General features: G+C 41.8%; 1 protein-coding gene across 2 annotated transcripts; it reads right to left on the minus strand.

The window, feature by feature from the left end:
- Positions 1–6,155: 6,155 nt before the first annotated feature.
- LOC105926676 (retinol dehydrogenase 13) lies at positions 6,156–12,760 on the minus strand. 2 transcript variants are annotated; one of them, XM_021316736.2, is made up of 8 exons: positions 12,577–12,742; positions 12,444–12,477; positions 10,567–10,685; positions 10,330–10,485; positions 10,133–10,237; positions 8,876–9,088; positions 8,653–8,754; positions 6,156–6,636 (listed from the first exon to the last, which is right to left on the minus strand). In XM_021316736.2, the coding sequence occupies exons 4-8, from the start codon at positions 10,469–10,471 to the stop codon at positions 6,323–6,325; spliced, it is 876 nt and encodes a 291-aa protein (XP_021172411.2). In that variant the 5' UTR covers positions 10,472–10,485; positions 10,567–10,685; positions 12,444–12,477; positions 12,577–12,742; the 3' UTR covers positions 6,156–6,322. The 2 variants fall into 2 exon arrangements, with proteins under 2 accessions (XP_021172411.2, XP_012718532.2); XM_012863078.3 differs by lacking the exon at positions 12,444–12,477 and having other exon boundaries at positions 12,577–12,760.
- Positions 12,761–15,178: the final 2,418 nt, after the last annotated feature.

Below are 15,178 nucleotides of genomic sequence, written 5' to 3' on the forward strand. Positions count from 1 at the left end.
GATATATATTGATATTGAATTATTACCACCCCTAACCTAAACCCAGCTGGGAATCTGTGCTAAGATTTGAAAACTGAAAATTGGGGGAAAGGAATCAGGAAGAAAAGATTTGAAAGCTAAAAATGATTAATCCTTTTCCTTCCACAAACATAACTTTGTGTTGGTGAATCACATAAAATCAGCATAAAATCCAGGTTTCTGTGACAAAATGTGAAAAAAAGGGTGTCAATCCTTTTTCCAAAGGCCTGTCAGTGTTTGGACATGCCTGCTATAAATTAGTGAAACTTAAGCACAGCAGCAAAATGCCATCTGTGCCCCCCCCCCCCCCCAGCACAGGTGATGCAGATGGAAGATTTGAGTTTTTAATTATTGCTAAATTATTACAGGAAAGTAAAAATCCTACAATTGAAAATGTTAAGTACAATACAAAGTATTAATCTTTTACCACTTCTAACACTTTTAACATCATCTTTAATTTCATACTAACATTATCCTTTGGTGCATTAAAATCTGCTTTGAATTCAATTATTAAACCGACCCAAATACTGTTCTTATCTTATACTGCTAGACCAAAAAGAGTAAAGTTTATTATTCTGAAAGAGTCAAATAAAATTATTTAAATAATATGCAAACTGGATGACCACCTTTTAATACAACAAATGAGCAAAACCCTTTTTTTAAATTTTGGATCTACAATGATTTACACATTAATTTCCTACAGAAAATCTGACAAATTTATTTAAAATGATCATATTTTGTAGAGCAGGTGAAAAAATTACATAAATTGTTTTGGCTTATGTTAATTTTTTTGGTCCTCGAGTTCCTTTGACTATTGACAATTTTGGCCCATAAACAAAAAAGTTTGGACACCCCTGATCTTAAAGTAAAGCTGGGAAACCCAGATTAGTCACTATAAACCCATTTCTGGCACCGATCTGCTGTCAGAGGATTAAAAACAGGCTGACGTCACCAAAAATCTGAGTTTATTTCTGCTAAAGTTCATCAGAATAAATCTAAAAGTTTAAAACTCACTCTAGGTCCAGTCGCTTCTGTTGGTTTAGTTGCTGAAGGAAAAAAAAGAAAAAGCTCGTTTCGGTTCCTCAGCTTCCTAACAAACTCGGTTCCGCTTCACCGAACCGAACCAAAAAACCCAACCGGGTCACACAGAACCGGCTCCGAGCTTCTCCAGGCCAGTCCCCTGGTTCTGCAGGAGCTCCTGCAACAACATGGACCTTTGGACGTTGAATGCTGTCGCCGTCTTTTCCACTGGTGCATTCTGGGTAATGTAGTTTTCCGAGCCTTCGCCGCTCAGGGAGATCCAGGGGAGAAAAAAAGCCGAACGTGCAGTGAATAAAAAGCAGCAATGCTATAAGAAAAGCCCCTAAAACTCGTTAGTGAGACATTATACAACAACCCAGCAGAGATTTATTCATGTTTAGCTGCGTCTCAGTGAATTAGAATATTATTAAGATAAGATAGTCTTTATTGATCTCACATTGGAGAAATTCACTCGTCACATCGGCTCAATAGTAAGGAGTAGGAAAGGGTGCATCAATTATATACAGTAGATCAAAAAGAAAATGAGAAAAACATAAGAATATATCAAAAACCTTATTTCAGTAATCCAATTTAAAAGCCAAATTTAATATATTATGACTATTATCTTAAGAAAACTAAATCAGCTTCTCAGAAATTTGGAATGCTATATATGACCAATATTTTTTTTATTACCCGCCGTTTGGTCTGGGCTCCTTGTGCATGAATTACTGCATTAATGCAGCTTGGCATGGATGCAGTCCACCCTTGGTTCTGTTGAGGTGTTCAGGAAGGCCAGGCTGCTTTGACAGGGACCTTCAGCTCGTCTGCACCGTTGGTTCTGGTGTCTCAGTTTCCTCTTTACAACATCCCATAGATTTTTCTGCGGGGTTTCGGACAGGGCCGTTCGCTAGTGGTGATTAAAGCTCTAATTGGCACCTTTGGCAATTTAGGCCAGTGCCTTGTCCTGCTGGAAAATGAAAACCAGCTTCTCCATAAAGTTTGCCAGCAGATGGAAGCATGAAGTACTCAGAGTTTTCTTGAAGGGCTGCTGTGCTGACTTTGGACTTGATAAGATGCATCTGAGGACTAAAGATCCTCACAAGTCTTCACTGACTGTGGAAACATCCCACCGGACCTGAGGCAGTTGTTGATCATGTCTCGGATCAGTCTGCGTGTTCTGGCTCTTGAAGCGCCGGTTCCAACTCTATTCAACTCCTTAGGAATCTCCCTGAAGCTCTTGGATGGGATTTGCTTCTCAAACCTCTCAATGATGCAGGTATGTTTTTTCTTCCTTCCACTCAACTTTCCATTGATATGCTTTAATACATCATTTTATCAACAAGCAGCAAAGTAGAAAGCTAAAAATTAATAGTTTTGTCTTTAAGCATCAACGGTGCGTTCTGCATACGTCTAATTGAACCAGACAGCAGCTTTATTGGAGGAAAATAAGTTAAGAAATGTAAAAAAAAAAATGAGTCTGACAGAAACAAATGTGTGCAGAGGACGGCTGACAATGGGAATCATTTTGAGAAAAGCTTCAAGCTAAAACGGGGAAAACACGTCAACATGTGGGATCCTAGCAAAGAAAGCAGAGGGGCGCAAAACCACTTTTGGACAGTCAAGTTTCTCAGTGATAGGGATCCGTCTTTGGAATGATTTACCAACGGAAATAAAAATAGAAACTGACCTGAAAACAAATATGTGAACATTGAGTCATTATGATTATGTTGGATGTGAGGTGTTGTTTTGTGTGATGTTGTTAGGATTGTGTAAAATATTAATGGTTGTCTTTTATAATGTATTTTATATATGATTGTGCAATGTGAGCTATGTTTTAGGAAATGTATTTTATAAAGGCCTGACTGGGGTTGCAAATTAGCCTATAGGCTAGAAACCTTTTATGCAACACATCTACACATTTTGTTATGGCTCTGCCTATTACAATTATGAATGTAATAATGTGCGCTGCATTGTCCCTGACAAATAAACTAAAAAAAAAAAAAAAAAAAAAAAAAACTAGAACTAGAGCTGAAAATGAATCAAGTATTAGTTTAAGGGTGTGCACTTATTTAGCCAGGTCGTTTAAAAAGTTTCCTGTTTGTCGTTTGAATTACACAGGATCAATTTAAAGGTGTGTAATTTATTTAAAACGGTCTCATCTTTTAAAAATCACTTTATCCTCTTATTTGAAGAGGCCTGTGAGCACCTGAGATCCTCATCACATCACAGCAGCTTTTCTCTTCTGCTGAGGTTCGTAGACAAAACTGAAACGAGTTAATTGTTAAAGATGTTGGGAATGAAAATGCATCTTGATGATCAGGCGCTACGTCACCCGACTCTGGGCCGACAGAGGAAAGTAAAGTTGGTGTCCACCGTCTCCGGTAACAATCAGGCTCCATCACGGCACCAGAGAGGGTCTCCGCCTGTAAGCCGACACCGAACCGAACGATCCGGGGCGTCCGGTTACAGACCCGACGCTCATCAGTCTGCATTACTGCAGAGCGACCCGCATTGATCCCAGCTCTGGGAGTTACCACTGGGAGAGGGAGAAAAAAAAATAGCTCCATGCAATGGATATGTGGGATAAATGGTTCTCGGATGTGTGCAGCGGCACGTCTGAGAAGATGAGGGATGGAAGAGGAGTGCTTCTCTAACTGGATTTGTGCTTTTGAATTTCATCCAGAGCAGAAGCGCTCGTCCACTCCTGCACTTTAAAGGCCTTAAACCCAGACAGACTTATTGGTCGGGCTCTCTCTCCTCCTTTTCTCTGGACCTTTTAAGCCTCCTTTGGCTTCCTGTTTGCCAGGATGGAGCCAAACACCAGCAGTTAAAGTTTAAAATTAACTGAAATAAAGATTAATACAAGTATGCGTTCACTTGTAAAGAAAATGCTGCTGCAGTCCAGGGTTTCATGCCATTATTTCCCAGGACGTGTGTTTAAATGTTTGGCAGACAGGTGGCGCTGTAAGTCAACGTTATTTCACAGAATCTGTCCAGAAACTCATTTTGTAAACACAAGTAGGGCAGCATGAGTCTGTTAAAGTGGTTGGAACACATTTTCACTCTTTTTAAGCTTTTCCTAGCTGTTGCACTGCAACACTTATTTAAAGACTTATTTAACCTTTGCACTTATTTAAATTACCCAAACGGAATGGTTAATTGCATTATGGCAATAAAAAAGTTTAAAACTATAATTGATTAAATGTAGTACAGGCTTTGAAATATCAATCAGTGAAGTGATTTGATTGAATTTGACTTTGTAAAGTGCCTTATTTCTTGTTCCTGTGTTGTGAATTGGCGCTATATAAATACAATTGAAGCCAACTACCTGCAGAAAAGGACTAACTGCGTTCAATGAAGCCCACCTGTGTGCAGTTAAGGCAACATAAAAAAAGGAAAAACCTCTTAGCAAGTAGAAAAATATATAACCAGGGTCTCTACTGGTCTCTGCTGTATAACCCAATACATAATGTATATAATAAGATATAATGAGCCCAGAAATACCAGTAAACAGAACCACCTGAAGCATTTTCTACTCCTGAGGTTAGATTAGATTCTTTTAGAGCCCAGTAAAGACCAGGGGTCTCATTTATAACGCTTGCGTAGGCACAAAATGGGGCATGAAACGTGCGTACGCCACTTTCAACACGAAAGTTGGGATCTATAAAAAAAAAAAAGAAAACCTTGATGGGAAAATGTTGGGTCCTCACGGCAGCTCTGACCCAGCCGTACGCTCATTTTAGAGACGACGTTAAAGTTAAAGTGTTAAAGTGGTGAATTACATCCAGACTGCATGAGGATTCCTCTCAGGCGTCCAATTTCCCTCCATATCACAAGCATTCAAAACTGCAGAGGTATTAATTCTTGTGCTGGTGACACATAACTATACATAAGGACCTTTTCATAAAATAAAAAAGTCCCCTAAACCAACTTAATTCCTAAATAAAAGTCTCTCACTCCCTTCTCTGAATGCACAGCCTCAGAGGAATCCGGCCATCTTCCGACATTTAAAACTGCGATCAGCTTTAATTCCTAACGACTTATTTTCATGTGGGTAATATCTGTGCTTTTACCTCTGATTTACAGATTTGCTAAAGGCCTCTGTGTGAACTTTTTTTTTTCAGAGGTTCTCTGCTTTTTCTCCCTGGTTGCCACTTCATCATGATGAAAAAAAAAAAACATGAGCTGACCCATTTTTAACACACATTAACATTCATGAGGTGCATCGACCATTTATGGTTGAGTCTGGGCGTGCAGAGGGCAGAACCTGAGGAAGAACCTGAGACAGAACCTGGTACCAGGTACGCAGAGGTTCAGGTACAGCTGTGATCTATAAAAGGGAAAAAAGTCCAGATCACTGATACGTTTTAACCCTGGAGCTGACAGAAGGTGTACTTTCTACTTTCTGCACGTGTCATCAGCTCTTAGCACAAACTTTCACCAGCCTCATGATTTTATCCAAACTGATCGTTTACTGGTCAACTGTCTGCGACAAATCAGAGTTACACGTAGGGCTGGGCGATATGGATTAAAAAATAAACCTCCGATTTTATCATACCAAATCCGATTAATCGATTTTTCCCTCCTTTTTGTTTCATAAAAAAAAAATTTAAGAAAATATTTTAAAACATTGCTTTTGTGTCAAGCATTTCGTCAGGGAGTTGACCTGAATTCAAAGTGCAACTAAAAACAAGCTGTGAAACATGCTTGTAAAACAAGATGGCAGCCGTGCCATTATAAACAATGAAAATATAACAAAACATTTGCTGCTAGTGGTATTACACATTGAGCTAAGAACAGGCTTCACTGCACTTGTGAACTTCAAACTAAGTTTAAAAAAGTAAATAAGTAAATAAAGCACCTCGTATTATGGTAAAAAAAAAAAGTTTCCACTTAACAATATTTTGACAATATATTTGCCTAAACATATATTCAGCATCACATGCTGTTCTCTTCATGGAAACCCAATGAGTGTATTGGCAAAATAAAATCCAGATTTTCCAAAAATGAAATCTTAAAGAATTGTAAATTCGAATTAATCGATGAAATCGATTTATCGCCCAGCCCTAGTTACACGTGTAGATTTGAATCCCAGAGTGCACGGCTGCAGTCAGTGGTGCTTTGGCTCTAAACATTTAATGAGTTCAGGGACAGAAAACGTTCCAATCCTGAAACCAGGACGCAGCAAAAGGCAGCGATCGTACAGACGTCCATATCTTCAGACATTAAGTCGGGAACATCTCCAGATCAGTGGCTCCCTGTGGCCCCAGCAGCTGAAGCAGAACTAAGCTCCAACAGCACCGGCGCCCTGTTCTGGGTTTGGCACCGGCGTCTCTGCACGATCTGTCGGTCCTGCTTTGCTTCGCCCGTCCGCCACCGCCGTTGGCTGGCCTCCTTCCTCCAGACCCACCAGCCTGCTGCTGGCCTCCCACAACCTGCGGGCTGCCTCGTCATCCAGGGCCTGCGGCGCCGGCTCCTTTTCAGTCATGACATCATAGTAGCGCCCCGTCACGCCCTCCATTTCCTCCGCCACGGCCAGGAAGACGCTGGGCTGGGCGCCCAGCTTCGGACTCTTTACCAGCAGGGAGAAGAAGGGACCTGTGAAGGAGGAGGAGGTTTACACGGCTTCCAATTAGGGCTGAACAATTTTGGAAAATAATCTAATTGCAATTTTTTATGTTAATATTGCAATTTATTGCAATTTTTTAACTTATGTCTTTTTAAACATATACAAACAACAAATCAATCTGTTTCGTCGCTGTGCAGACTAGGTGCTAAAAGAGCCGCTGCGTCTCGACTCGGAGCAGAAATGATTGCGTTCTGACTACGATATATTTCAACCAAAAATGCGATTTGATTTTGACTTTTCTCTCTATTAACCACAAGCAACAAATATGGCTTCTAGATAAAGATGTTTGTAAACATGGACTATTTAAATCAAGAACTAAATTTCTTTTATAATTAATCAGAAAATTATTCAGTAGAACAGCTTTTAATTGAGTTGGACATCAATCCTTGTTGAACATAAAGTGCAACCAACAAACCGGTCTATGTAGTAAACTAATTGAGAAGAACTTAATGCTCTGGTGAGATTCCTGAAAGTTTCTGGTAAAAACTATGATTATACAAACTCTAAAACAAGTAATAAAATTAGATTATCTCACTGCTGCAGCTCTCTTCCCTTCCATGTGTAGCAAACCCACTTTAGACATAATTACTGACACTAAAGGACGTTTCTGATCCACTAATTGTTGCATAGGCAAAAATTGCAGATCTCTGCCATTTGGAAAATACATTTTTTTTAAATTATGATTATATTGAAAATGCGATTAATTGTGCAGCCCTACTTCCAACGGTGCCGACTTTTGACGGTTTCAGCTGGTAACCACAAATGTCAGCAGTTTTTATCTGGGTTTCAGACGACAGCACCTCAGAGGTTTTAGTTTCACAAATCCGATTCTGAAAAGTGTGGCATGCTTTTTTCTAATCTGCTCCCATCACTCAGATACACAAACATCAAACCGGGTGAAACAAACAGCCTCGCAATCACAAAGCAGAACAAGAGACCCTCAGTAACTCTGGAGGAGCTGCAGACATCCCCAGCTCGGGTGGGACGATTAACTGACAGGAAAACTTAGAGATGCACGAATGCGGTCTTTAAGGAGGAGTGTCAAGAAGAAAGCCAGAAGAAATCCCTTTTTTTATTTAGTTTACTGTAGCCGTGTAGGGAGCGCAGCAGACATGTGGTCTCACCAAAACTGAAGCTTTAGGTCTGAAGCTAAGGTGGAAAACTAACACTGCACCATAGTGGTGGCAGCATCATGCTGTGGGAAACTGCTCAGAGCTGATGGAGGATGGATGGAGCTGAACCAGGACCATCCTGGAGGAGAACCTGAGACAGAACCAGCCTGAACATGCAGCCTGAGATGTTATGGGATGGTTTAGATCAGAACATAGTTGCATGCTAGAATGGCCTAGTCAAAGTCCAGAACTAAATCAAATTGAGAAGTTGTGGCACGACTTGAAAATGTTCTGCTTACAGATCTCTGTCCATCTAATCTGAGTGAGCTGGAGTTACTTTTGGTAAGAAAAGTCAAATATTTTCTGTCTACATGCGCAAAACAGAGAAGAGACATCCCAACAGACTGAGGAAGAGGTCTCTAATTACTCAGAGGGGCTGAATAAAAAGCACACCACACTTTTCAGATCTTTTTCTTATAATTTCTGAGGTTTCTAAATTAATTATGATTGGAGGCAGAATACAGAGGTCTTAAAACAAATGCATGGCACACTTAGATAAAGATAAACTATATATATATATATATATATATATATATATATATATATATATATATATATATATATATATATATATATATATATATATATAGCTTGTTTTCCTTTACCAAAATGTTTTTTTCACTAAAGAACAGGAGATTTGTTAGTTGTAAATGTGTGTTTTTTTTACATTTATGCTTTTGCATTCCCAAACATTAACAGAAAATATCTGTCAGACCTGCATCTGAGAGTCTGCGCAGCTCCAGGCAGCTGATAAATATGCATAAGGTGAACATTTACCAGCTCGTCCAGATAAATAGTTCACTAGTGACTCACTGAGCACTGAGCTGGAGAACTGGGACTGGTGCAGACCGGTGTGTCTCCCCAGCTCCGTGGCCACGACCCCCGGGTGCACGGCGTTCACCGTCACGCCGCTGCCTGTTACAGAGACACGTGTAGAAGGTAAACCACTGCTGGAAACGACGCATTCAGCTGATCGCAGGCGGGCCGAGCTCCCTCCCACACGCGCTCACATGAAGGCAGCAGCCAGCGGACTCGCCTTCTAAGCGCTTGGCGAGCTCCCTGGTGAACAGAACATTGGCCAGCTTGCTCTGACAGTACGCCTGCTTCGTGTCGAACTTCCTCCTCTCCCAGTTCAGGTCCTCGAAGTCGATCTGTCCGATGATGTGGGCGAGGGAGGCCAGGTTGATCACCCTGCTGGGCGCCGACTCCTTCAGCTTCTCCAGCAGGAGGTTAGTCAACAAGAAGTGGCCTGGAGGAAAGATTAGAGTTTAAGAGTAGAAGTGAAGTTTCTCTGGCTCTGGTTCAGCTAACCAGGCCTGCAGCCGTTTGCAGAACTATTCGTACCACATACACACACTTCTGTTAGTTTTATGGGGATTTTATGTAACAAACCAACAAGCTATAGTATAAATCTGCACAGGGTGGCACGCTTTTATAGTCGATCCGCTTTACAACGATAGCCATCAATAAAATTAATACGAATTTCTGCCTTCAGACGTCACCGACAGGAGAACCTGGTATGTCTGCAGGTGGAGGTTCACCTTCACAGCCAGAATGTGGGATCATTCGTTCTCAGACGTTTTATAACAAGTACAGCCTCACGAAACTTTAACTTCCTAAATACCAACATTTTGTCCCGATACGTCAGAACAAAGCTAAAACAGGAGTTTGGCTTTTTCTGTTGTTGTTTTTAATAATGGAAAACAAGAAGACACCCCACCTGAGGTCAGAAATCCAGGTTCCTGAAATATTCTCCGGTGCAATTCCCCTTTGAGTCGTTTGAAGCAAAGATCTGGACTGTTTGGGCTTAACGGCTGAATGTTAAAGCTAATTTAATTAATATTTACCTAGTAAGTACTTGATATACTAACATTTCCTCTGCGTACCACTAGAAGTACTCCGGGGACAAAAGGTGGTGCTTGCACCAGCGGGTTGAGAACCTTTAAATTTAGATAAAAGCATGTCCATGCAGTAGAACGGCCTAGTCAAAGTCCAGACCTACATCCAACTGAGAATTTCTGGTAAATTTGAACATTAACTGTCTGGAGCTCCTCTCTATTCACACCTGCAGGATGGAGAAAAACTCCAGACTTCTAATGTGTGAACAAAAAAGGCAGAGTTCGATTCTACTGCGGGGAGGCTCAGTTCAAATGCATGCCGCACTTTTCAGATTTCTATTTGGGGGGGGGGAAAAAACAACATTTCTCCTTTTCTAACCACTTAAGAATCACATTTTATGTGACAGAATTGGTCTGTCTCATAAAACACGGTGATCTACGTGCCTTTAGCGTACCTAAATGATTAACCCCAAACTGCATGTCGAAGCCGTCCTCCGTCCTCCACGCTGGACACCTCATCACTCCGGCGTTGTTTATCAGTATGTCCACACGCTTCTCCTCTGCCATCAAAAGAGACATTTCAGAATTTGTTGCAAAGCTTATATTTCCAGCCCTGAACGCGGGGAAAAACTCGACGGCGTGGCGCCGGCACCTCGATTGATCCGCTCTGCAAACTCTCGGATAGATCTGGTGGAGGCCAGGTCCAGGCGGCAGGCGTAAACCTGAGGGTTCAGCGTTTCTCCGCGTATCTCCTTCGCCGCTGTTTCACACTTCTCCATGTCGCGGCATCCCATAATGATCCGACCCCCTAGAGACGCAGGATACAGTGTGTCACAGAGAGCGGGAGGAAGCCACAATAAGCACAGGAGAACCGGCACGGCCTGCAGACCTCTTGTGGCGAGTTCTCGAGCCGTCTCCTTCCCGATGCCTGTGTTAGCGCCTGTTATCACTACGGTTTTCCCTTTGATCGTGGCCTTACTGGGACACCGGCCTCCAGTCACATGGTTTCTGTAAAAGGAATCAAAATTCACACAAAAATCCATGGTTTTCCAAATATTTTTACTATTAAAAATCTCAAAAGTTTGTGGTGTTTCTCTACTCAGACCCTTCTACTCAAATAAAATCCAGTGCAACCAGTTGCCTTCAGTTGTCAACTACTTAGGGACTCTGGAGGAGCTGCAGACACCCACAGCTCAGGTAGGTAAATCATTTGACAAGGAAACTATCAATAAATCAGTTTTTTATGGAAGGGCGGAAAGAAAGAAGCCGCTGTGGTAACTACCAATCCCAGCAGATTTATATGGTGGTGGCAGCATCATGCTGTGGGAATGCTGTTTCCTCAGTAGTCATAGTGAAGCTGGTCAGAGCTGATGGAAGATGGATGGAACTAAATCCAGAACCTTCCTGGAAGAAAACCTGCTAGAGGCTGCAGGAGAACCTGAGACTGAGGTGGAGGTTCTCCTTCCAGCATGAGAACCAGCCTAAACATGCAGCCTGATATATTATGGGATGGTTCAGATCAAATCACATTAGTCTTTATTGTTATGATGCATCCACAGGAGCATAAACATAAGGACACATATGTTTGATGCTTCCACAGCACCAATCATATGCATGTGTTAGAATGGCCTAGTCAAAGTTCAAACACGAATTTCAGTAAGAATTTGTGGCCAGACGTAGCGATTTTCCAGCTGCTCTAACTGAACTGGAGCTACATTTCATCGCAGCGCTGTGTGTCTCGAGCCCGTAACATCATCAGGGACCCCTCACACCCCCACCATAGACTGTTCTCCCTGCTTCCCTCTGGGAAGAGGTTCAACAGCATCCGCTGCAGGTCCACCAGGTTCTGCAAAAGCTTTTTCCCTGCTGCCATCAGACTGTTGAACTGCTAAACTGCTGAAGTATAAAGACGGACTGTGTACCACACTCGACTCGCTGATTTGCACATTTGTATCGTATCCTGCAAAATTGCTGCTGCACCTTACCCAGAAACGTACTGCAAAACTGTTTACAACGCAACTGTCTACTTTTAAATCACTGCTGCACCTTACTGCATATTTGTTTACATTTGTTTTACATTGTTTACATTTTCATCTGCCTACTGTTCACTGCTGCACTTTATCCGGAAGTCAATTGAAACTTATCCTGTAAGCGACTGCGATTTATCACTGCACTTTATCCTGTACTGTAATTCACTGTCAGGTATCCTGTAGAGTTACTGCAATATTTCTGAGCTGTGTGAAAACGAAATTTCGTTCTGTATGCACTCTGTGTATACAAAATGACAATAAAGAAAGTCTAAGTCTAAGTCTAAGTCTATTTTGGGAAAGGAAAAATGGGCAAATGAAATAAATAAAAAAATCTGATCTGGGAAATTTAAAACAGGCAGAGCCAAAAACAGCTGCAGATGAAAGGTGGGAAAGTGGCAGCGAAACCAAACCTGAATACATCATTTATTTTCCTTCCTAACTTCCCTTTTGCTCTGCTATGTGTTGTTCTGTCACATTCAGTCCAAATAAACTACCTTCCTCTGTCTGTAATGTGGAAAAATGTTTATCGCTGGTGCAGAAATGACTTTTCAAACTTAGTTTCTCCACTGTTCTTTAATTTCTTCCATCATGTGTAGCTTTCTGAGCTGTTTTAGTCCCCAGGCTGTCAGAAAGGTGCTATTAAAATATTTATCACAGGACAGCAGCTTTAAAACATTTTAACGCTGTTAATCTCTGGTGTTCTTAATTAAAATGTGCATTCCAAAGTTGCGGCTACCTATTATTGGAGGATGTGGAGCTGATGTTCAAAACTAGGGAGACCGGAATAGAACAGAAATAAGTTTTTTGTCCCACAGGGTGGTGTGACAGTGGCTAAAATCAGAATAATTACTATGAAAAATAACACTCACTTGATTAAAACAGCGCATCCTGCCACGGTTCCGAACACAGAAACCGGTAAAATGTATCTGCTCATCGCTGCGGGGGAAAAAACGCCGAAAATTAAAATAAATATACGCCGGAATCACATCTTACAACAGCAGACACACAGCAAGGTTACAGCCGCACCATTTCCGCGTCACCGCCCAGCCTCGCCTGTGGCATTATGGGAAACGTAGTCCCGATGATCCTGAAAAACTGAAGCTGCTTCTCTCTACTGCTGTGACTTTAGATTAGAGGTGTTACGGGAAGGAGATGAGACAGAGGATTACTGCGTAAAACTTTTAGAAACCAGGAAGTTCTTCCCTGGTTTCCAGAAACATCTCTGTGTCAGAAAAAAACAGGAATATCGGAAGCAGACGACGGCGGGCATGGCTGAATGGTGCCACGCTGCCAAAGGAAGCAGCACGACGCAGTCAACAACAGGATAAACTGTACGCTTCGGTTAAATCATGGAATAATAAATGTATCGCACACTTAATAGTAAACACCTTTTTATTGTTTTGGCAACAGGAGGACTGCTGCTTCAGCAGCTGCTTGGAGCGAGGATCTGTGATAACGCTCCTGTGTGCACCTTGGATGCAGTCGGTCCCTGAAGGAGCTTTCCAGCTCTGCAACAGCTCCTTGCGTTGGGACGGAGACACGTTCTCTCCAACAGCGGTGTTGTTTTTTGCTCCATCTGAATACCCTTAGTAAAAAGCTTCTAGGTCGAGTTCCTTGAACTTTTCAGTCAGAACTCTATTGTGAAGAGGAAAGGAGCTCCGGGCTGCTGTGCCGATTCCGGACAGGCTTTGACTCTGATGTCATTACGCTACGCACATGGATGATTCTAGTCAAATCCGGGCCTTCAGCCTTCTGAAAACAAACGACAAAGTGTGCGTTCTCTTCTGACATTTCCGTTGATTTCCGTGCTGATACGTCATGTCCCGCAATGGATTATGGGATACCTAAAGGATTTATACTCATAAAGAGACTTTATGAGTATAAATCCTCCCTTGATGATTTATGTTGTTGCTATTTAGGTATTATGTGCAAATTGATTCCCAACCAGATGGGTGGAAAGGGCACAACAAGGACGGAGGAAAATAAAAAAGAAGGCAGAGACACAGAGAAAATATATAGGAAATAAAATTAAACGACAAAACTCGACAACCAGCTGCTACAAATAAGGAAACCGTGGAAAAACAACCACGAACACCTGCAAAAGACAAACCTAACGGGGAAGCGAAACCAAAAAAAACAACAAGAACACCAGCAGCAGCGGCACGGATATGAAACAAAACTGTTGATACTGATGGAGAGAACTACAGAGCAGCACAGTTACTGCACTATATGTGCATAAGAGGATCCAAAGACCCAGGAAAGCAGCAGCATCAGGCATCCACCCAGAAAACCCAGGACAGAGCACCACAGCTGGGCAGAGGCCCCCAGGAACCACCAACCCCGGCAGGCCCCGGTCACTCCAGGGCCCTGCACTCTTTGCCATGTCATTATTTCACAATATAAATTCTTCTTTCTGATTCTGCTTGTAATTACATAATTTTTCGCTACAGAGTTTTCTCAGAACAAAGCAGAAATTCAAATTGAAATGAAATTACAACATAAAACCCTGAGCAGTTTCATGGTGCACAGAAAAACAAACGTGTGTAAATCCTTAAGTCTTAATAGTTTCCGATGCAACCAGGACACAAACAACCTGGAGATAATGCAGCTAAAACGAGACTGAAATGAGACCATCCGTTACATGCAAGAGGTGGAGGAAGTTGAAAAAAGTAAAAACTGGGACATGGAGGGTTGGCTGCCTGAGAAAAAGGAGAAGAGGAAAGTAAAGCGTCACTTTCTGCAGCTCATGCAGGTGTGTTTGTGCTCGACCCTTTGAGTTAAAGCACAGAGCTCAGCCTTCAGAATGATTTATGACTCTCCTGTTTGCACCGTAACCTGCAGGAAACTATTCTGCCATCGTCACACGTTGGTGCCCCACCATGGAGGACCTGAAGGCAGCGGAACAAAGTCCACCAACCCATTATGTCTCACGAGGATAGAAACACCAGCAGAAATAATTTGGTTTCAGGAACCGAGCGATCACGTTCCTCCTGTTCTCATTCTTTCTGTCCCCCTAACCTTGAGCCGCTCTTTATTAGGCTTTAGGAAATGGACTTGACCCGGTTCTGTTCCGACGCTTTCTTGGTCCAGATCAGGGGTCACCAAGTCCAGTCCTCCAAAGCTGGTCATGATTCTAAAAGTGCTTTTTGCTCAACCAAAAATAAACTTTGTCCAAGTGTTGTCCCAAGAGTAAACAAATATAATAATTTATCAAAGTTTTTCCCACTCTTACCTCTTGTTTTTCAGCCCAGTTAATCTCAGTGAGACAAATCGTGTTATTTCCTCGACAGATCTGTTTTAAATAAATTGTCCCAAACAGATCAGGTGAAACAGAAGAAATCCTCTGGGTTATATGTGATATTCAGGAAAGTCGAACATAAGACTAAAAGTTCTGCTGGAATTATATTACAATTAATGTAGATTTAAAAAAAAAAAAAAAAAAAAAACATTTGAAGCCCAAGCAGTCAGTCA

This window comes from Fundulus heteroclitus, unplaced genomic scaffold (assembly GCF_011125445.2).
Source record: "Fundulus heteroclitus isolate FHET01 unplaced genomic scaffold, MU-UCD_Fhet_4.1 scaffold_47, whole genome shotgun sequence".
Taxonomy (NCBI): Eukaryota; Metazoa; Chordata; class Actinopteri; order Cyprinodontiformes; family Fundulidae; genus Fundulus; species Fundulus heteroclitus.

Bases quoted from the DNA above. Each gene is read 5' to 3' on its own strand.
- LOC105926676 (XM_012863078.3), bottom strand. From the start codon at position 12,641: ATGAGCAGATACATTTTACCGGTTTCTGTGTTCGGAACCGTGGCAGGA. The intron at 10,486-10,566 runs GTCTGCAGGCCG...CTGCGTCTCTAG, and splicing joins TCGAGAACTCGCCACAAGAG to GGGGTCGGATCATTATGGGA. The intron at 8,755-8,875 runs GCGAGTCCGCTG...TCTCTGTAACAG, and splicing joins GCTCGCCAAGCGCTTAGAAG to GCAGCGGCGTGACGGTGAAC.